Source organism: Hippocampus guttulatus, chromosome 6, assembly GCF_054856545.1.
Source record: "Hippocampus guttulatus isolate MCC_2025c chromosome 6, RoL_Hgut_1.0, whole genome shotgun sequence".
In the NCBI taxonomy this organism is placed as follows: domain Eukaryota; kingdom Metazoa; phylum Chordata; class Actinopteri; order Syngnathiformes; family Syngnathidae; genus Hippocampus; species Hippocampus guttulatus.
Genome location: NC_141266.1, coordinates 12,516,492 through 12,539,354, shown reverse-complemented (window position 1 = coordinate 12,539,354; position 22,863 = coordinate 12,516,492). Strand labels below are relative to the sequence as shown.

Genomic DNA, 22,863 nt, shown 5'->3' with positions numbered 1-22,863 from the left:
GTGTTGAAAAGTCGAGTAAGTACTGCAAGGACATGCCTATTAACAATGATGCCCATTCCGAATTTGGTAACTTCCTTTTATTGCAATGAGGAAATATGAAGTTTGCTGACTGTCCTATAATATAAAAGATTTGGACCATCTTTTACTGATGATGAAAGACACAAGCCAAAACGCCCAAAGTTTTACAAGTTACTCTCGATATAAGTACACAGAGAGGATGTCAGATGACAGTTCATACGAGGATTTGTGCTCCATGTGCTCTGGAGATTTATTACAGGTCACAACTTTTTTCCCGGATGGCTCCTTTAAAATCATCGAAAGGCGTGGCTATTCTTTTTTTTTTCTTCCCCTGATTCAGCAGATGCCAGAGCCAAAGCAAGGACTTTTTGTTGCAACACTTGGTGTTGGTGAGAACCAAGGGGGTGTCAATCCAAATCGGACACATGTCAGTGACATTTAACAGCAAATCGGAGATGATTACAGGAGATGGTTGGGGATTAATAGACTCGAAATCAGAACATGGCGGGGGATTTCGAAAATCAGGTAAAATCACTTGGATTTATTTATTTTAAAAATGAGCAAACGCGACCAAATGAATGCTGCTTCTCTGTATTTTGTTATTTGTGACTCAGTTAGGTGCATTGGAGGTGTCGCACTCTGTCTGCTCTATCTTCTCCTGCTGGCTATTATCATAGCCATGGTGGGCCAATGTGAGTACATGCCGTGACATGATTGCAAGTCCAAACAACATTGTGCTGATGTCATTGCATTGGTTGCTCATCAACAGTTGTTATTAATGACAACATTCTTCTGCGGTTCTTTTAAGGATTCAGAATGTGCTCATTTTGTTCCAGACATTAGACCAAGCCCTCTGAAAGACACTCAACAACCGTCCAATGGTCTCACCACCTGTCCCAATCTGACTTCACAATGTTTTCAGTTGCAAGGCAAATACAGCACCTTGTTAGAAAGCAATAATCAGTTAGAGACCAAGCTCTGTTCTCTGACTAAAGAGAAGGACACTGTCAAGGCGGAGCGAGACCGCCTTCAAAATGAGCGAGATATCCTTCAGAACCAGCGGGATGTTCTCGAAAATGAGCGGAATTCCCTCCACAGTGAACGCGATGCCCTAAAAATTGAACACGGAACCTACAAGACTGACCTAGACACACTCCAAAATGAGCAGGAGATTCTTAAAAACGAGCGAGACACCCTCGAAATTGAGCAAGGAGTCCTAAAAAAGGAGGAAGAAAAGCTAAAAAGTGAGCGGGATTTGCTAAAGGATGAGAAAGAGACCCTACAACATGAGCGAGACACGCTTCAAATTGAGCATGACGTTCTCAAAAGTGAGCGTGACACTCTCAGGTCTGATAAAAGCACTCTCCAAAAGGAGCAAGTGGCTCTCAAAAATGAGCGAGACACCCTCAAGAATGACAAAGGCATCCTTCAAAAGGAGCAAGAAGCTCTTAAACGTGAGCGAGATGCCCTCAAAAATGAGAAAGATACCCTCCAAACTGAGCGAGACGGCCTCAGGACAGAGCGGGACAACCTCACGGTTGAACGAGACCAACTGAGTTTAGTGTCCAGCAACCTGACCAAAGAGCTGGAGGTGCTGCAGAGCCGATTCAGCAAAGTGGCTGCAAGTCGAGATGGCTTGAAGGAGGAGGCTCAAGAATTAAATCGGAACAGATCAGGTGGGTACGGCACACTAAAAAAAATAAAATTTAAAAAAAAAAGTTGAAACCTGATTATAAACACATCCATCCTTCTTTGGGATTCCTGCTAAGCATAATTAAATGAGCAAGATGAAGATTACATTAAGAACTAAACTGACACTCTCACTTCACTGTCCATTGAATTACAAATGAGAGCTGATTCAAAAGAACCTATCGATCTATCTATCTAAATAATTATACTGGATTTTTATTTGCGGCCTGGTGGTCGACTGGTTAGCGTGTTGACCTCACGGTGCAGAGCTACGGGGTTCGATTCCAGCTCCGGCCTTCCTGTGTGGAGTTTGCATGTTCTCCCCATGCATGCATGGGTATTCTCCGGGTGCTCCGGTTTCCTCCCCTTGTGAGGATAAAGTGGTTCAGAAAATGGATGGATAGATTTATATGTATGAATATATTAATTGTGTCCAATATTTGTGCTTCTTTTAGTCAAACTTTGCCCAACAAAGTGGGTTAAATTCAAGGAGAAATGCTACTACATCTCTGAGAAAGGTGAAACTAAGTCATGGAGCTCGAGTAGAAGAGACTGCCAAGACCGAGGAGCTGACCTGGTCATTGTCACTTCTAAAGAGGAGGAAAATTTGATCTCTGTATATTATGATCGAGTGTGGATCGGTCTCTCTGACTTGGAGCATGAGGGCAAGTGGACGTGGGTGAATGGGAACAAACTGGACTTTGAAGGATTTTGGCAAAAAGGGGAACCGAATGATGATATCGGTGCAGAGGACTGTGTGGAGCATTCCCATTCAGGAAGGGGATGGAATGACATGCCCTGTTCTGAGAAACTTTCTTGGATTTGTGAGGATTAACATGTTTTGTTTGTGTGTGTGTGTGTGTGTGTGTGTGTGTGTGTGTGTGTGTGTGTGTGTGTGTGTGTGTGTGTGTGTGTGTGTGTGTGTGTGTGTATGTGTGCGCATGCGTGCGTGCGCATGCACACGCGTGTGCATCCATTTGTGCATGAGTGTAACAGAAAATCATGAAAACAGAAATCATCCATGATCAAACAATGACCTTCATATTTACATGTACAAGCAATGTTTTCAGTTACATTTCAACATCATTTCAACATTCATTTATTCTCACACTGTCATATGAGTTTCCAACATTAACCACTGTGCTAATAAAGAAAAAAGAAATTGAAATACTGTACACGCCCTTTTTTGTGCCTTACAGCTTTTAGGAAAGGATGGGTTATTTTGAAGAACTCCATGATATCTGCATTTTACCATTATTTACTTATTTACAGTCATTCAACTATAAAGAGGAAATGAATGCTCTGGCCTTCCTGCTTCCTATGTGGAGTTTGCATGTTCTCCCTGTGCCTGCGTGGGTTTTCTCCGGTCCTCTGGTTTCCTCCCACATTCCAAAAACATGCGTGGCAGGCTGATTGAACACTCTAAATTGTCCCTAGATGTGAGTGTGAGCGCGGATAGTTGTTCGTCTCTGTGTGCCCTGCGATTGGCTGGCAACCAGTTCAGGGTGTCCTCCGCTGTGTCCCTGCCCAAAAACAGCTGGAATAGGCTCCTGCACACCCCGCAACCCTTGTGAGGATAAAGCAGTTCAGAAAATGAATGGATGGATGGAATCTAATCCATGTGTGTGTCCAGCCTAAGGAGTGAGGGCTGTTGAAGACCCACACTGAACTTTTTTGTCTATGTGTGCGTACAGTTTGTGAATGAAAATTATGTACATGTGTGCAATCATTACACAAACACCAAGTAAGATGCAGCTGGTGTTGACAGTTCCAACCACGTCCGACCTTGCTCTTGTTTTGTCTTATTACCTTATCTCTTTCCAACCACATTCTCGGAAAGGTGGTTGTGTCCCCTATCTGTCGCACAGTGCACTCACAATTCTTTATTATCACTATATCACTATCTTTATTCAGAGCATAAGCATTTCTTTTTTCAGAGCATAAGCATTTCTTTATTTAGAGCATAAGCATTTTTCATTGCAAGCAGAAGCATTCTTCTTTGCAGCCAAAATCAATTCATCATTATAAATATGCAAATGTATGATAACTAAAATACATAATTACTCCTTCACTGGGTTTCAGCCCATTTGGGACCGGGCTGCACTGAGACAGACCACCCTACTCCATCAAACTTGACTCAAATATGTTGCAACTCTAGCCGAATGGCGTCACCCTTCTAACATTAGTTTGCAAGTTGAAATAAACAGAATCTGCCAATAAATGAAAGACAAAGCAGTCAACAAAAAGTAATCGTAACTGACTGTGGAGGGGTTTTTTTGTGTTTTTTTTGGTATTTTTTTCTGTGAACACAAACAGTGAAAAATCTCCTTCTCACAAATCTCATCCATTTCCTTTCCTTCGAAAATAACGGGTTGTCAGTTGATCAAGATCTGCCAAGCAAACATTGGGGCACTTAAAAACAAAGGCATTATCGCAAGTGATCGACCGTCGCACCGTCCCTTCATTCACTGGAACTCGCCACCACCCCTCCTAACCCAGTGCCGAAATGCCCTCTTGGAGGTTAAGTCAATATTGGTACTTGTATTCTAAATCCTGGCTAAATATTAACTGTAGCATGGTCCTGACAACCTCACAACTATATACTTGTAAAAGCGTCAAGTTGAACTCTTTAGTGTGTTTTAACATCAGTGTGGACGTTTTTCTTGTTATTTCTCTGTTGTCAGCTTACTGGTAAATTCTACACTCATGGTTATTTGTTTGCCGTTTTTGCTCCTACATTTAATTAACTTGGAGCCATACCATTGTCCCTTCATTTGCCTTCATTTCTTCTCTCGGTCACTTATAAGTAATCAATAAATGACCCAGTTCGTCCTTCTTTTCCTTCTTGCATAAGTAATACAATAAGTGAGTGTTTTAACTGGATGATCAAGTGCAACCTTGTTGCCTTCAGATGTGATTAGAACGACTATGACAACATCCAATACTTTTTAAAATGATATTATGATGTTTTAATTGAACACGTTGATTACACCAAAGAAAGACAAGGGAAACAAAGGATCATATAATTCAATTTAAGACTCAAAGACCTTAACAGCAATAAAACAAAAACCAAAAAAACAACCAATCACCTCACTGTGAATCATGTTCAAAGGTAAATTGGAAGAAGTCGTACAGTACAGACTTTTACTCGTAGCCCCTGCGACTCTTGCCATACAGTTATCAATAGTAACAAAGTCTTTTCAGTTTCAGATTTTTTTTTTTCTCAGCACACAAAAACAAAACGATCAGAACTGATATTCCAGGACGCACGGAACAAATAAGCCTTTGGTCAATAAACAATAAACAAGGGGAAAAGAAAATAGTGTATTTTGCCTTTTTCTCGCTTTTTTCCATAGCCTGTCAGTATTTGGAGTTTAAGGATTCTCTTTGGTTAGATAACGTGAGACACGATTTAATTCATTTGGGCAGTTATTCTACATGCAGACTCACACCTTTGGATGTAATCCAGTGGAGTTTTGCATTCGTTTTTAGTGGTGTGTGTCCGTGTGTGTGTGTGGGGGGGGGGGTAGCTCAATTTCTCAGTGTATCGTTGATTTCTCTCATTAATTTTCGGGAAATCAACCATGAGAACAATTTCATAGTCTCGTTCGCCCAGGCCATTTTGAAATGGAAACCCTGGTGAATCCGTGATGTCTGTGAACGCAGCATCATGGCTTCAAGGGAGTGGCCGCTGCACCTGTCCGACCTGTTCTGTTGGAGAGGGACACATGACTCCGGAGGAATTTCCCCCGCGCCTCCTGTTCGTTGTGCCACTGGGTTCTCTGGGGGGTGAGAGAGCCAGAGAGGTGGCCGAGAAAGAGGCGGACGGAGAGATGTCGGAGCCGGCCACCAGTCCCGCTGTCACCTCTTTCCCAGGACCCACAATTTCGCTGCCTTTGGGGCTGGAAGTGTTGAGGACTTACTCTGGGGCGCTGATCTGCTTAGAAATCGTAAGTGTTGATCAGGAACTCATGGGATGACTGTTGTGGATGTTCAGCCATAGTATGTATACTTGTAGCAACCCCGTGGTCTCTCCTGACGACCTTTTAGAACTGCAAGGTGATCTCCCGGTCCTTGACACCCCTGAGGTTTTGCCTATTTGAATTATTTCTCTTTTATCATCGAATGAGACGTGCATTTGCCAGGCTTTTATCATAGCATGTAAATTAAGTATATCGCATTGTTTGTTGTAATTGTGAAATGATTTGTTTAGCCATTTATGAATTCAGTGTTTTCATATTTAGTATGGGTTTTAATGGGGAAACTGTGCATCCTGCTCGAATTATACAGACATGGCAGCATCAAACGAAGTTGGTTGATATTAATGTTCTATATTCAAAGCAATTTTCCTCATGACAATTAGTGTGAAGTGAATTACTACAAAGATGACACCATTATAACACCTTTATCAACTATTAAAAAAAACAATGTTGTAGCGCTTCTTTGTTGTCATGCTAGTGTCACTAACTTAAAAGTAAAAAAAAGTAAACTACTGACCATTTGTTTGGCAATTTTTTGCAATTAACACATGTTAAGTAACAATACTTTTTTGTGTTATTAATTGCATTGCCCATATCGTGATGATCAGCCATACCATGTACTCTGTCAACATGAGTTGCATTTCTGGTTCTGAGGGTACATTCAGAACTGTTTCATAATTTAGACATTAGAAGCTGAATGAGGCGGATTCCTCAAATTGGTCAGAATATCCATCCATCCATTTTCCGCCGCTTATTCGGGGTCGGGTCGCGGGGGCAGCAGCTTTAGTAGGGAAGCCCAGACTTCCCTCTCCCCAGCCACTTCTTTGACCTCTTCCTGGCGGATCCCGAGGCGGTCCCAGGCCAGCTGAGTGACTTCGTTTCTCATGCGTGTCCTGGGTCGTCCCCGGGGTCTCCTGCCAGTGGGACATGCCCGGAACACCTCACCAGGGAGGCGTCCGAGAGGCATCCTTATCAGATTCCCTTTCCACCTTATCTGGCTTCTCTTGATGTGGAGAAGCAGCACCTCGACTCTGAGCCCCTCCCAGATGACCGAGCTTCTCACCAGATCTCTAAGGGAGAGCCCGAACACCCTGCAGAGAAAACTCATTTAACCTGAATAAATATGAATTTAAATGGGTTGGTTCCTTAACACTAACAGAGATATTAATTAAAAGCAGAAAATGTGATTTTTTTTTTGACAAAGGATTAAATAGGCCTTTATTTTGTAATGTTAATGTACAAAAATAGAACATAAAAGAGGCTGTTTTTTGCTTATTTGAAAAGGGCTATTTATTTAATTAATTTGCCAGGGATTAATCAAGATTAAAACGTTTTAATGTTGGTTTATTTTAATCAAAACAGTTACATAAAATACAAATTATAGATATATAAATGAGGGTGGCCCGGTGGTTGACTTGTTAGCATGTCGACTTGACAGTGCAGAGGTGCAGGCTTCGATTCCGGCTCCGGCCTTCTTGTGTGGAGTTTGCATGTTCTCCCCGTGCCCATGTGGGTTTTCTCTGGGTACTCTGGTTTCCTCCCACATTCCAAAAACATGCGTGGCAGGTTAATGGAACACTTAAAATTGTCCCTAGGTGTGAGTGTGAGCACAGATGGCTGTTCATCTATGTTTGCCCTGCGGTTGACTGGCAACCAGTTTAGGGTGTATCCTGCCGACAGCCCGTAGACAGCTCGTATCGGATACAGCATGCCCCACGACTGTTGTAAGGGTAACCGGATGAGAAAGTCGATGGATGGAAGGATGGATATTCATTTACCCCTAGAATTTGGGTCAAAATGGAATAACCCAATTTTTTGCATTGTTTTGACCCAATTTGTTATTTTCATTTAACCCTAAAACTTGAATCAAAACTGAATAATTCAATTTTTACGAAAATTGACCAAAGTGTGGGTCGTTCATTTTTTTAACACATAAATTGGGTCAAATTTAACCTAAATATTCTTATTTCTGACTCAAGTATTTTTAGAGTGTATCATCACGTATTTCCTTTTTGCCTTTCTCATTGGTAGCCCTCTGCGGTGGTATCACAAATAATATGAAACAACCCCCCCTAAGAAGCAAAGCACACTAGTTGCATTCATTCCTGATGCTTAATGAGCTGTCTCACTTGATTTAGTGGCATCACGCACAGTGATTATTTGAACTCCAAATTTGGTTTGACTTGTATTGCATATGTATTTTGAGGGGTGGCCCGATGGTCGACTGGTTAGTGCATCACCCTCACAGTGCAGTTGTGCAGGATTCGATTCTGGCTCCGGCCTTCCTGTGTGCGGTTTGCATGTTCTCCCCATGCCAGAGTGGGTTTTCTCGGGGTACTCCGGTTTCCTCCCACACTCCAAAAACATGCATGGCAGGTTTATTGGGGCCTCCAAATTGTCCCTAGGTGTGATTTTGAGTGTGGACGGTTGTTCGTCTCTGTGTACCCTGCGATTGGCTGGCAATCAGTTCATTTTGTACCCTGCCTAGTGGCCGAAGAGAGCTGGGATAGGCTCGAGCGCACGCCGCGATCCCTGTGAGGAAAGCAACTATGATTTAAGAGGTACCAACTTATTCAAAAAACTCAAAATAAGAACAAACAAGTGTATCTATCAAAGTGTTTCTGAGGAATAATTTCGAAACGGACCTGAAAATGAGTAAATCGCTTGCTGAGTTCAAAAACAAATTCAAAAAAATAGTATAAACAACCTACATCAATCAGAGTTAAAATGATAAATTCTAAACATTAAATATAATGATAAATCAGAACTAAGTTGATAAATAGAGAAAGGTATAGAAATATCCATTATGAATACAAGAGAAAATTGAAGAGTGCCAGGGTGTATATGCATAAAATCCCGATACAAACCAAAAGTTGTAAAAATATCACAGTTAAGGGTAAAGCATGAGCCTTAATAGAGACTTCTTTCTTTCTTTTCTGATTGATATAAAATTGATTTATTAGATATAAACACATAACACGTGGTAGGACTAGATAAGTTCTTTACTTCTTCCTACTCCCTTGAACATAATAACTGTGTTGAATGATGACTGATTTCTCTTTCCTTTTCCTTTACTATTTTACTTACCTTATTTTCTGTCAAACTATTACTGTATATGTTTTATGTTCAATAAACAAACCCAAAAAAAAAAAAGGATAAGCGGATCAGAAAATGGATGGATGGATGAAATTATTTTGGGGTGTTTCGACTTTTAGCTAAATTATATTGTCATAGTTGTACTTTACACTGGTGAAGAACTGCAGTGGATAGATGAAAGTCCCATTTTGGAACAATGAGGTGTCTGTATGAGTGTATTTTCAAACACTGAGAATAAAGTTATGTGTTGACGTGCTGATGCTTGTATCTCCAGTTATTTGGTGGTTTAGTATGGATCCTGGTGGCTTCCTCCAATGTGCCAGTCCCCCTGCTGCAAGGGTGGGTGATGTTTGTATCCGTCACTGCCTTCTTCCTCTCCTCCGCCTACCTCTTCCTCCTCATCACCGGCCTGGCTGACCGCATCAACATCGACTGGAATTTTTTGGTAGGTAGTATTCGAGTCTGGTGTTGGTTTGTTCCTTGGAGCAGCCAGTGCACGTAATCATGTATTCATTGAGCTATCGGCTGTGGTGATAGAATTTTATATGTGCGTGTGTGTGTGTGTGTGTGTGTGTGTGTTTAAGATGCATATATCCAGTGGAAAGATACCTGGGGTTTAAACATGAAAATCTGGTAACCGGTTTTCCTAGAGCAGTGCAGTACGGTAAATTAATATTTTCAGGTAAACATTCTGTTATAAACTAGTAGCGTTGTAGCAATTACATTACCCTTATACTATATTGTTGATAAGATGCTCGTGTGGCATCCAAGGTGACGGGCAACTAAAGTAGACAGCTCGGCATAAGTTAATACAATTTAATAGGGGGAAAAAAAACACAACAAAAAGTTGTAAATGTCAGTTACTGTTTCAGAAGGCCTTGCTAGACATGACTGCTCACCCCTGTTGAAATAAAACCTTCAAAATCTTCCGTTTTCCTTTTGATTACAGTGTTAAATTGAGCTTTCATGGCTTTTGAGTATCTGCTAGAATAATGGCATGAATGGATTCAAAGAGCACTACATAAGCTTTCACAAAGAGAGTGGTTTTCTCAGTGGGACTGTACTGTCCTACTAGTCATGATAGTAGTTTCATCGCAAGCCATTGTTGTGATCAGGATTTACACCTGGAGCTCAAATCTGCGCAAATTACAATTCTTTCTTCTTCTAACAAAGATATATAATTTCTATATACAATTTGTGTGCAATTTTAGTTAGCATAGCCCAGGAAATTACAGTTTCTGTGAAATTTAGCCTCTCAGCTTTGTTCTCAGCACTAAGCTTTGTTCAGAAGAAGCCAAGCATGTTTTGTTTGTTTTCATCAGAACAATGAGCGATGTGGATGATGAGCTCACACCAGAACAAAACAAAGACCTCGCTGTTGTTGTCCAATCCAACTCACAGGATCGACAACACAAACTCCCCTCTAACTCTTTTGTCTACCTGTGTAATGCGATGACTCTTCGTTTTGCCATGTTTGTAGTGTGTGCCTTGTTTTAGTGTGTGGAATTATTGACTGTACTGTACACACCAGGGCTGTTCTGCATGTTTCGATAACATTTACAGTTCAATGAAGCGTGCGTGGTTGCACAACACAAGTAGAGAGGAGCAACTGATTGTGTTGAGTGTTTGTCTTATAATGTGTCTTGGCCACAATAAAAATGACAAGGAGAAGTGCTTGCAACTACAATTAGACTAGTTCCCATATAAGACAACAGTTATGCTAGCTCCTTCCGTTTCATCTTGTAGTAGTAGTAGTAGTAGTACTCTCTTCATTTCTTTTAGTATTACCGTATATGTCGGTCTGGATGACTCATGGCACTAGGCTGACTCTGACAGGTCTGTCTTGGTACTACGATAGGTATCAGGTTTGGGAGAGGAAAATTACGGTTCCTGGTGCTGTCCATATCATTCTATGTGTGGTCCCTTTGGTTTTCATGAATACCCATGTCCACATACTACAGGGGTAGAACTGACACGTGGCCTGTGCTGTGAGCATGTCCTGACCCAAGGGTTTGCTAATAGGCCAGAGCGGGAGGACTTCAGAGCATGTGAGGATTCTCCGGGTAAAAGGAGATCTGACAGATAAGAAGGACCAGTACCGTTAAGTCATTTAAAAACCTGTATAATAACCTCCAAATCAACCCTGAATAATAAAAGGAGTCAGTGCAGTGATGTTAAAATTGATGTACAATAATATGCTCCCTCCTTCTGGCCAAATTGTGCAATAATTTTAAACCTCAGATACTCTTTTTAGGAAACCCAGAGTAGTCAGTCATCCACATTCTTTAGGCCATGCTATTGATGTGTGCTGAGTGCCATGCCATCCTAACACGCCCTCTCTTCTCATTTTCAGGATGTTTTTTACCATTTTGTAGCTTTGCTTTTCTATTTTGCTGCCTTTGTGCTGGAGGCAGCGACAACGGCAGCCAATGGAGGAGCCATCATCACACCCCTGCCAAACAGCACAGGAACTGTTATGTGTATCCACTACCCTCGCGGAAATGTATTCACTGTGATGACTGGCAACCAGTTTAATATTAACGTAGTGGCCACGGTGAGTAAAATATGGTTGGAAAGCCTTTCTAATTGGGTGTCAGTGTCCATCCATCCAGCCATGTTCTGAGCCGCTTCTCCTCAAGAGGGTCGCGGGCATGCTGGAGCCTATCCCACCTGTCTTGGTGCAGTAGGCGGGGTACACCCTGAGCGAATTGTCAACCAGACATTGAAGAACAACCATATCACTCACAGTCACACCTACGGACAATTTAGAGTTTCCAATCAGCCTACCATGCATGTTGTTGAAATGTGGGGGGAAACCAGAGTACCCGGGAAAACCCACGCAGAAGAACATACAAACTCCACACAGGTATGCTGGAGCCAGATACAAATCCATGACCTCCGCACTGTGAGGCGGATGTGCTAAATAGTCGTGTGTCAGTGTATATCCTGATACTGATAATGGTGATGCTGCTGTGGGAAGTAAATAGCTCATTCACACAGAGGGTTGTCACAGACCCAGCTCCTCGAGCTACTGTACATGTGCCACTGCACATGCGCAAATCACGTGAACTAAACTTTTTGTTAAAGCATTTCAATCATAAAAATTAACACATTTCTTTAAAAGAAAAATGACTTTGTGGTCTCACAGAAATTAATAATAGTTGTTAAGTTCAGGAGTGTTTCCCTGCCGGGAAATATAGTCTTTCCAGGATGTCCTGGGTCATCCATGGGGTGCTTCCTCCCAGTGTCCGGAACACCTCACCGGGGAGGCATCCAGCTGACCTCCTAACAAGATGCCCGAGGCACCTCATCCTTCTCCTCTCAATGCGGACGGCTCGACTCTAGGCCCTTCCCGGATGACTGAGCTTCTCACCTTATCTCATAGGGAGAGCCCAGACACTCTTGTGTCTGCTTGTATCCAGGATCTTATTTTTTCACCCACGACCCAGAGGTTGTGACCATGGGTGAGGGTAGAAAGACCAAGAAATTGATCGCTTTCCCTTTCAGCTCAGTTCTTCCTTTACGGTGACAGTCCAATCCAGAGTCGGGATCACTGCAGAAGCTGCACCGATCCGCTCTGTAGATCTCCCGCCCCATCCTCCTCTCACTCATGAACAAAATCTCAAGATACTTGAACTCATAGATAGATAGATAGAAATTTAGGTTTGGTATTCATAATGAACATTACCTGCGTAGAACCTGCCGCTTATCCAAAGCTCATCCATGTGTTCAAACGGTATCGAAAATGGATGGATAGATGGACGGTTTAGTGGAGTTCTGACAACTGTGGCAGCTTAGAAGTCCACAACTTGGAATCAAATTCTCATCAGAAACTTGCCTTAAAAGCAATAAAACTGATTTGGGATTTAGCTCGCCGGTACAGTTTGCTGTCCATCAAGTTGATTGATATTTTCTCCACATTCTGTTTATTTATTTGTTTTTTGTCACAGGTATTTGCATTTGTGGTAACGCTATTCTACAGCTGCAGTTTGGTGATGGCGTTCAAGAGGTGGAGGATCTAACCTGAAACTCAAACTGATTTTTCACCTGTTCTTCATCAACAAGAGGAACATTCACAATACAACAATACATTAGCTTCAGAAATCATGCTTCTGTTCAGTGTGAAGTTGGAATGCCCTGTTTTCAGTATGATCCCTTTGTGATTTTTTAAAGACTTTATTAATTACAGAATGACGTTTCTGAGGTCCCTAACTTCTAAACATGTTGAGCGGTGAAGCGAAGGGATGAGAAAACGTTGAAAAATGTTGACATCTAGTATGGCATGTATGTGAGTCATGTTTTGACTCTTATTATGCAACTAGCTTTTTTTTATTAATGTTAGGCACGTTCGTGATGCTTATGCAACTTCAGCTTTTTTTCCCACATCAACACTGTAGCTTCCTTATTCTACTGGATTCACATCCTCACTGAAGAGAATGTTTCACAACTCCAAAACAACTGAAACTCCCTGAGGTGTGCTGCTTTTGTGACATGCCCAACAGAAACTTCACATGCTTGGACATTTTCTTGGAAAGACCCTATAATACAGTGATGCCAAAGGAATGGAAACTCGTTTCACAATGAACATAATGTGCTTTTGAATTTTTAAATAGTTTTAAATATATGTTGAAATAGCATTTTTTGTTTTGTTGATATGTAACAATTTGTCAGATGACATCAGTGTGTGGCTTCTCCTTATCAGATTAAACACCAAACCTCCCACTACTGGTGGTTTAAAGAATTTTAACATAACCCACCATGTACAGTTGTCTTATACATACTAATTCTTCATTAGATGACATCATTGTTGATCTTCTCCTTAATGTATAGGATTAAACACTCAAGCCAACCAGTATCGGTGTGTTTTAAAGAATTTTAACAGTCTACACTGTTATTTAACTGCATCTTAAAAATTCATTTTCATCAAGAATAAATCATGATAAATATTCAATCTATTAGGTTTGCTTGGTGTCCCAATTTATTATAATTTGTTCGAATAAGTGGAGCCAATCACAGTCTGTATTACAATAGTAAATTATTACTAATTTAAAATAAAATGTCTAAATGCTTGTGCCATTGTTTTTATTTTCGTACATTTTGTTAAATAATACAATTGTTTAAATTAACATGTAATAACATTTTACCAAAACAAATTTCATGCAATTTTATTTACATGCAGTGGACATATATATATATATATGCAGTATACATGCAGTATGTATATGCAGTATATATATATATATATATATATATATATATACACCCTTGTTTAAATGCCAGATATTTGAGATACAGTACTCTATTTAAAAAGGAAAAAAGACAAAGTGAAATAAATTTTAAAATGTTACAGGAAAATGGGCAATTTATAAATATAAACCACAAAGGATCCCAATGCAGACACAGCCAACTTTGAAAAAATATATATTTACTAACAAAATGCGCACAATACAAGATACAAAGTACACCAACGTGAAGAATCAATCACTGCAAAAGGCATGTTGTGAGGTAAATACAGTACAACACTGAAAACAGTACATGATCGTTTAAGATAAATGCATTGTTATATGATGAAAAATAAAAGAGACGTTCTCTGTGTCTGATGATCACAACTGTGTTCAATAAATAGTTTTGCATGTTCCTAGCAACTGCCAGGGATGAAGTTATTTGAAATCTGAAATCCAATACTTCCCTTTTAATCGCGTCTCGCTTTCAACCTCTAGTGGCTAAATATTTTAACACATGTACATTTTTTTATTCCTGTACACAATGAACAGAAACGTCCATCCAACCACTATCTGAGCTGCTTATCCTCATGAGGTCCATGGGCGTGCTGGAGCCGATCTCAGCTGTCTTCGGGCAGTAGGTGGCGTATACCCTGAACTGGTTGACAGTCAATTGCAGGGCACACATACACAAAGAAGCATTCAATTCCACAATCACACCTTGGGACAATTTGTGACTGTTCAATAATCGACCATGCATGTTTTTGGTATGTAGGAGGAAACCGGAGTACCAGTACCTGGAGAAAACCCACAAGTGAAGGACATGCAAACTCCACACAGGCCGGAGCCCAGATTCGAACTCTTGACCTCTGTAGTGTGAGATGGACGTTCAAACCTGTTGACGCCACCCTGTACAGTAAAAATAAAAGTAATTGTACATTTAATATAAGAAAAGTGTAGCATTCCAACCTAAATGTATACGTTAGTGTATTAACACCCAGTCCTGCCTCATAAATCCATGAGAAATATAGCTTAAATTATGTCAGTGAAATGTGTTTACCCACAACTTTGTGACACAATTTGGGTATTTACAGACATGCAATGAACACATTATGAATGTATGAAGACATTTGTATTTTTTACCTCCGTTTCAAACGGAAATATTAGTACAGTATAATAAGTATATAATTGTGTATGCGTGCGTGCGTGCGTGCGTCTGTGTGCGCGCGCACAATTTCCATCAGGAAATACAGCAGACTTTCTTCAAATTGGTGCATTCATTGTTTTTTTTTCTTGAATGCGTTACCAGGAGGGATTTCATGGCTTTCAGTGAACATATAACGGCTCGTTTGCAGGTTACAACTTGTTCTATAATTCCCATTATTTTATTTTGCTATTTTATGTTGTCTTTCAAAGTTTAGTCGCTAGATGTCACTCATTGACTGACAGTCAATAAATGTTTTTTCGGGTTTATAATTTACACGGTCCAAAATGCACTCTCACGAGCGAAGAAGAATGTGTGTACGTGTTTGTTTGGAATAGGCAAATTCTTCAATGATAATACAGTATACTGGACATATCAAGAGCACGTATTTTGCACGTATGGACGGGGCTATATTTAAAATACAATTTTTGCCACATGTCTGGTTAAATCGGATGTGGCCTCCCAGTGATGCGCGCGCGCGTGTGTGCGCGCGCGTGTGCGTGTACACGTGTGCGCGTGTCTATCGATCCATCATCATCTCTCTCATTCTCTCTCTCTCTCTCTCTATATATATATAATATATAAAGTACAGTATGATATATACTGTATAACCCTTGTGATGATGGATGGATGGATATATCTATTTATTCATTTATTCATTCATTTTCCGAACTGCTTTAGCCTCACTGTGGTCGCGGGGGTGCTGGAGCCTAGCCCAGCTGTCTGTCGGGCAGTAGGCGGGGAACACCCTGAATCGGTTGCCAGCCAATCGCAGGGCACACAGAGACGAACAACCATCCACGCCCACACTCACACCTAGGGACAATTTAGAGTGTTCAATAAGCCTGCCATGCATGTTTTTGGAATGTGGGAGGAAACCAGAGCACCCGGAGAAAACCCACGCAGGCCCGGGGAGAACATGCAAACTCCACACAGGGAGGCCGGAGCTGGAATTGAACCCGGTACCTCTGTCCTGCGAAGTCGACGTGTATCTATGTATTTATTTTATTTATTTATTTATTGTGTTTATTATTTACTTTATGTTACATGTTTTGTAAAGCGCTTTGTTACAGCTGCAGCTGTTGTGAAAGCTCGATATAAATTAGGATATATTGTATTGTATGGTATGGTACTGTATTATTTTCTGTTGTATTGTATTGCTATTATTATTACAGTACAGCATTTCCAAACGTTTGGAAAGTGCAATAATTTTATTGTAGAAGTTAACCGGAAGCCGATATTTCTGGAAAGTGCAATACGTTTATTGTAGAAATTTACCGGAAGTTGGTTTTCCTGAGTTGTCGCTAGCTTGATTTGTTTTCGCTCTTCGGGTTTGTTCAACCAGATTTCAGTCCGTATTTTGAAAGCGACCATAGACGACACTCTTGGCTATTTCAAGCGTTTTACCTGTCAATATCCTCAGACACAGTGACGTGTCTCTAGTTTCGACATTAGTTGAAGTGTTTTTGTCTTAACATGGCTATGCAGCAAGCGGCGTGGAGACGACACTGGGAATTAAATTTCACTCTCGTTCCATCAGCTTGTTTGAAATGAATGGTGCACCGGGCAGTTGTGAACTCCTTTTCTCACAACCTTTTTGTATAAACACCTCTTGTTGTTCATTTCTCAGCAACGGATACACTAGTTCCAGGTATCTATAGTTGTATTTATTTTGTTTGTTTTCGGGTTGACTTTTACACCCTCACCTCCTGGGCTTCGGAGGTGGTCCTCTGAAAAATGGAGGCTGTTATCGAGAAGGACTGCAGTGCGCTTGGAGGACTCTTCCAAACTCTTATCGGAGACATGAAGGTAATATAAACGTTATTGTGCAGTTTCCAACAGACCCAACTCCTCTAACGTATGTGTCGTGTCGGTGATATACTTGAGTTATTGCATGCCGCTCCTGCTTGTGTAACTTGTTTAATGTTTGGTCATGAATTCCAAACTCTTCAAAACACTATATATGTAGCTATCTCCCTATATATGTATATATCGGTATGCTTGTGTTTTATTCGGTAAAATGTAACATTTATTGTAGTTGTGTCGTCATTTTAATTTGGGATGTTCCATTTTGGGGCAGGCAGGTGGAAGTTTTTTTTGCCCCCCCCCCCTTTTTTTTTTTTTGACATAGACGACTTGTAGAGACAATTAGCTGCCGTCTCAGCTGCTGTACTTGCCCCGAAGGAATGGAAAGAATGTGACCGTCGAAGTGGAACAATGTCCGCGGGGTCTCAAGGCGTTGACATATGAAGGGGGGATCAAAATGGCCAGACGTCCGTTCGAACAGAAATGTGAAAACTTGCACGGTCCGGTGTCTAATATCACAATCACCACTGTCTCTAATATCAGCCACGAACACTTACAGGAGAAAAGTATGGAAACATTTCTTAATTTTTCGCATACATTTGTAACACAAACAATTATGTTTTGCGGTTTTTTAAAAATAACATAAACATTCACAATACTGGGATGCAAAAGTAAGATAACCCTTAGATTTCATAACTGGTTGACCCTCCTTTGTCAGCAATAACCTCAACCAAAGTTTGCCCGTCGTTGGTGATCAATCTTGCACCTGAATTTTGGACCAGTCCTCTTAACAAAACGGTTGCAGTTCGGCGAGATTCGTGGAATGTCTGTTTGCATGTCACCGTATCTAAATCGGGTTGAGGTCAGAATTTTATTTATAAACTTGTATAAAGCTGGAAAAGGTTTCAAAAGTATATAAGTCTTGATGGGCATCAGTTGACAAATTCTCTTTGAAGTCAACATTGTTGCATCTCATCCAAGGAGTGGCCATCCTGTAAAGATGACTGTGAGAGCACAATTAGATTTCAAAGAACAACAAAGAAACAAAAGAACCAACTTAAGATGTTTGCATATTGTTACATCCTTAGAAAGGAATAGATATAGCACAGCAAAAAATGTAAGCCGTACTGGTCATCGTTACATCAAATGTGCAGGCTTTTTTGTCTGTTTTCATTTGTTTTTGTGAATATTTACAGTATGTCACTTAAATGTCGCCGATTACTGAATGATGACAGATATCATCACATTTTACAATACAATACATCTGATTTAGGTCTTGTTATGAAATTACTCACTGAGATGAGACACTCCTCTATATTTGAAACAAAAGTTGTGTTCCTTCGGCTGAGTCACGTGACTGTATTCCTGCCCGCTGATTTGCAGAATGAAGACTTATCACTTCCTTCGTAGCCAGTCAATGCACCTGAACCAGTCTGTTTTTGAGACTGTATTAAAATTGCACATTGTGAAAGCAATTATGACGATAATATCGAGGATGATATGTATCGCCCATACCCGAGTATGGACGAGCCTACAATGGACAAATGATCACCTAAACAACTCTTAACTATTGCTAGACACCAATATAGTTTGACACCTAGCAGGGGTGTCAAACTCATTTATGGCGCGGGCCACATTTTAGTTACCGTTTCACTTAGAGGGGCGTTATGATTGAAACCATTTAAAGAAGTCAAGAATAACTGTTGATTCAACGATTGTTTAAGTTACTATCGGGAGGGGGTTGGTAACAAGAAAATGCTTAGACTGTATCTGTTATTTATTACATGAAAGAATTAAAACTTTTGGTTGACATTTTAGAAAGGATCATGGAAGTTGACATGTTTGAGCTGCTTTAGCGGGCCAAATAAAATGATGTGGTGGGCCAGATCTGGCCCCTGAGCCTTGTGTTTGACACCTGTGCCTTAAAGGGTAAGTCAACCTAAAATGATGTAGCTCCACTATTCTAAACACGACATTCTGATTAATATTGTGTATGTGAAATATGGGTTAAGCAGTAAAATCCACCTGGTTCGCTATCACTTTCTACAAATGAAGAGATGCTGTTTGATCTATCAGCAACTAATATAACATGATGTGTTTGAATGCACTAGAGATCATGAGGAAGTTAAGGTTTGAAATTAAACGGAGACAAAAGAGAGTGGCAAAAGTCAATTAGACCATGTTTTTTAAGTATCTCTTGCTTAGCATCTATTTAATTCTGGGAGTTGACATACAGTAAGTGATGTAATGTAGAGACAGAGAGCGAGAGAAGTCAGAGGACGGAAAGCGCTTCAGTGACTGTTGGGTGTAATGTTTGACAGCATAACATAACATTCCGAAGGCACTTGACAGTAGTAGCACATCACTGGCAAACATTTGGTCAAGCCCTCACTGTCTTTATCTTGTGCGGTTCCACTGCTGACTTCCATTTCATAGCCTGCAGGCTCCCCTCAACACCATTCTTTTGCTGCCATAGTTTAGATTCAACTATTTTGAGCCAGAGACCTCAATTAGGTATATTTAGAGTCCCATTAGGTGGCGGGCTCATTATGTCATCGTATTAATGGTTTTGCTGTGAGGGGACTTTTCCCAAAGAAGCTCGTGACCCATTTTCCAGCCTAAAGGACATGATGGTAAATATGTGTTCATAATTGTTCTAATCTCTATCACGGTAAAATAATCATTTGAAGAGTGACTTAAGTGACTTAATCTGTTTGGCAAACATTTAGCTTGTCGCAGCCCTCTCCTCACCTGTACCATCTCAAATGTAATTTAACTGGCAATTATGAAGTCTGTCTTTATTTCAACACAATTTTTTTTTCTCGTTGGCAGAGTGGCTACCCGATTTGGGAGGACTTCATCACCAAGGCAGGCAAACTGCAGTCACAGTTCAGGTGAGCTTTTGCTTGCGCAACACATTTGCATGATAATGATGACTGGTCACTTTGTGGAGCTGCTTTCATACCTCCAATGAATCAATGATTCACAAATGACACCTTTTATATTCAAAAATAGTAAATTCTCATGAATACGTAACGTTAACTTCCAAATAAAGTTAGATGTCCTTTGACCAACAAGCATTGTCAGCTTCAATAAGCCAGAAGCTCGCAACATCCTTTCTGCACATCCTGTCCGTTCATGTCTCAGTCTTCTTCAGGTGGTAAATTTGCACACCTCTGCCCATGTTCTTCTAACAATGGCCGACAAATTCTCACCACTTCCCTCGGCTGACTTTAAGTGGCCACGTGTCAATTGAAAAACAGTTCACGACAGCTGAGATAAAGGCTAATTGTTCTCCAAGTACCTTAACCGTGGCTGTCCTGCGGTCTGCAATAGTCTTTGATTAACAGTGCACGGCAGATCTCTTGCCAAATAAGTGCCCACGTGTTCCGGGACAAACTCATAGTGACAGCTGTATAATGGCTCAAGGACTTAACAATAGTGTCTTGAAGCCATTCCTCTGTTTTCTCAGTGTTATAACTGATTCATGGTGAAGTGTTATTCGACTGTTACCATCATTTCGGGGTTAAATATGTGACCCTCTCATACTTAAGCTCAGGGGAGCATTTGTGGACTTGTTGCTAATGACTGCCGAGTTGACGGGAAGGTGTCTGTGAGTCTGTGCACTGGGCTAGTGTTCAAAGTAGATTGTGACCACTGACCATTACAATGGAAATCATTGTGATTTGTAATTCATTCCACAAAAACAACAACATAGGATGAAGATTGGTGATAAACAAATGTAGTATCTATCACCCAAGAGAATAATCCGTTTTAAGCATCTTTTTCAGCAAGAGTCATCCACCAAAGAGCATGAGTAAGGCGCCCTTTCGGCATAAACAGTTCCTTCTAGCTAATTTTGATATGTCTTATGTACCGCACTTGCAATTGATTAATCAGGTTGTAGGAGACAGTATGTATTTGATTTTTTAAAAAACATTATTACACATAGATTGCATCTTAAAAAGGATTTATGAAAAGATTGTCTGGTCACACCCAATTATGGCCAGATTTGAACATCAATTACACCTTAAATGAACTTTACAGCAAAGTATAACATCTTGAATATTTATCTGTTTTGGGCTTTTCCCCACTCTTTCAAAATAAGTTAAAATGTAAAAAAATATATATATATATATATATATATATCGATTTGGGTGTACGCCCACCCACTCTTGTTTCAAGACAAAACAAATAGGATATATGGGAATCTCTATTGGATATGGACAATCAAAGTCATGAGTGCAGCACTATTTATAGTCAGGCTGTTTTGGTATTTCAAACTTTGCCCCGATTACTGGATTTACATGCTGCCGTAGGCTGCAGTAGTTGTGCCAGCGGTATTGATGCCCCTTCTACTTGATAGCTTACCAGTGTTGAGATTGATTGCTAAGAGTGCACTACTTACTTGCCCGAATGGTAAACCACAATACAGCCTTTTTGGTCTGCTTTAATGTTTTCTATAGCCACTTCCAATTCGGCAAAAGTAGTGGTTTTGACCACGGCATAGGCACCCCCACACCCCATCCACCCATGGAGCTCTGTAATCTGTTGTGTGCGACTGGGTTACATAAAGGGACACACGCATGGCAAAACACAAACACACCCACCTTCCCGCTTTGGCTCAGATAAGTGGCTAGCCAGCCATGCTTGTGGCATGTGTCGATGTGTGTAATGATGTCCTTAGAGTACTGCTCTGTAATTTAGCCCCTCTGCACCCCTCTCACAACGCACCTAGGAAATCAACCAATTACAGTGTTCTGCCATTTTTTGGGTCCAACTGTGGCGTTTTTCTCCTCCTGCCCATTTTGGGTTGATGTCTGGTGTAGAATAAAGGCTAGCTGATTTCTAATCATGGACTCTTTTGGTCTATTTGTTGGCTGATGCAGCTGTGTCTCGGGTCTAAGGATTTATTCTGGTTTACACTTCATTTGGAAAAGGAAATACCCTCCTCAAGACATCAATAAAGTCTGTTTGAACTTGTTTTTTTATAAATGATACAGACAGACATTATATTCGATGTATAGTACCCAACACGCGTGCAATAGCTTAAGTACGGTTGACATATATACCAATCTGAAAATGTTGGTATTTAGTGTCTCAGAAGCATTGTTAAATTTCCAGGATCCAAATCAACCATATCTCCATTCCATTTTCTGCTGCTCTAAGAATAGATAGTGGCAGCAACACTCAATGTATCATTGTCAGAGGCACACTGCCTGTTATACTACGCCACGGTCTGCGGAAGTGGAGGTTGGCTTGGCCAGGCTTTCCTGAACCGACAACGATAAAATTGAATCTCTCACTTAAAGGGCAGTTTTTTCAACATTTGACACTGTTAGAATATTTATAAGACGATAATTCTTCTCGTGAGGGAAATCCTGATGATTGTTACTTTACATTTATTCAATGAGCATCCGATCCACGAGCACATAGTATTGTCGCTCCTCCAGTGCCAGTGCTGTGCTTGAAATAGAAAGGAATCCGAGTGTGCCCTTGCCTTGTTGTTTTGGGGGGGTTTTTCTTCATATAGTCAAGCCACACCCTTGAATTTTTCGGTAAACTCTACCCTCAAACTGCTTATTAACCAATACTACATTTTCACAAGCTATTTGTGCGATAAGAAAAGTAGTGTTCCACATATAGACATAGGAAGCATAAGACATTTTTGGCACTTAAACTAACTTTTGGAACTCAGTTTTGTACAGTATAGGTTTTGTTTTTTGTCACACTTGTGGTGACCCTTTGAGATGTAATCTCATGCAGCAATTGTAAAAACGGTAACATTATGGAAAGTCCCCAGTTGCTGTGAAGGTTTTCTCTTTGACCCCAGAAGTAAACAAGTGTT

General features: G+C 40.6%; 3 protein-coding genes across 7 annotated transcripts in view; all 3 read left to right on the top strand.

The window, feature by feature from the left end:
• The first annotated feature begins 230 nt into the window (after window positions 1-230).
• Window positions 231-2,875, top strand: LOC147203547 (uncharacterized). The gene is made up of 4 exons (XM_086114502.1): window positions 231-543; window positions 633-710; window positions 855-1,694; window positions 2,163-2,875. Exons 1-4 carry the CDS (start codon window positions 444-446, stop codon window positions 2,540-2,542), a joined length of 1,398 nt encoding a protein of 465 aa, XP_085970628.1. The 5' UTR covers window positions 231-443; the 3' UTR covers window positions 2,543-2,875.
• A 2,536-nt stretch (window positions 2,876-5,411) lies between these two features.
• Window positions 5,412-13,852, top strand: mal2 (mal, T cell differentiation protein 2). Its single transcript, XM_086113971.1, has 4 exons — window positions 5,412-5,657; window positions 9,058-9,228; window positions 11,137-11,337; window positions 12,734-13,852. Exons 1-4 carry the CDS (start codon window positions 5,436-5,438, stop codon window positions 12,803-12,805), a joined length of 666 nt encoding a protein of 221 aa, XP_085970097.1. The 5' UTR covers window positions 5,412-5,435; the 3' UTR covers window positions 12,806-13,852.
• A 2,199-nt stretch (window positions 13,853-16,051) lies between these two features.
• LOC147203545 (protein MTSS 1-like) overlaps window positions 16,052-22,863 on the top strand; it is a 38,008-nt gene continuing 31,196 nt past the window's right edge. For 4 of the 5 annotated variants that reach the window (XM_086113459.1, XM_086113461.1, XM_086113460.1 and 1 more), the window contains exons 1-2: window positions 16,053-17,018; window positions 19,848-19,909. In XM_086113459.1, the coding sequence (XP_085969585.1) occupies window positions 16,947-17,018; window positions 19,848-19,909 (134 nt within the window). In that variant the 5' untranslated portion in view covers window positions 16,053-16,946. Of the gene's footprint in view, window positions 17,019-19,847; window positions 19,910-22,863 lie in introns of all 5 variants that reach the window. The other variant, XM_086113458.1, reaches the window with a different exon arrangement.

Excerpts from the sequence above, each read along its gene's own strand:
- LOC147203547 (XM_086114502.1), top strand. The coding sequence starts at position 444 with ATGTCAGTGACATTTAACAGCAAATCGGAGATGATTACAGGAGATGGT. Across the intron at positions 544-632 it reads CGGGGGATTTCGAAAATCAG|TTAGGTGCATTGGAGGTGTC; the intron begins GTAAAATCACTT and ends TTTGTGACTCAG. Across the intron at positions 1,695-2,162 it reads ATTAAATCGGAACAGATCAG|TCAAACTTTGCCCAACAAAG; the intron begins GTGGGTACGGCA and ends TGCTTCTTTTAG.
- mal2 (XM_086113971.1), top strand. The coding sequence starts at position 5,436 with ATGACTCCGGAGGAATTTCCCCCGCGCCTCCTGTTCGTTGTGCCACTG. Across the intron at positions 9,229-11,136 it reads ACATCGACTGGAATTTTTTG|GATGTTTTTTACCATTTTGT; the intron begins GTAGGTAGTATT and ends TCTCATTTTCAG. Across the intron at positions 11,338-12,733 it reads ATATTAACGTAGTGGCCACG|GTATTTGCATTTGTGGTAAC; the intron begins GTGAGTAAAATA and ends TTTTTGTCACAG.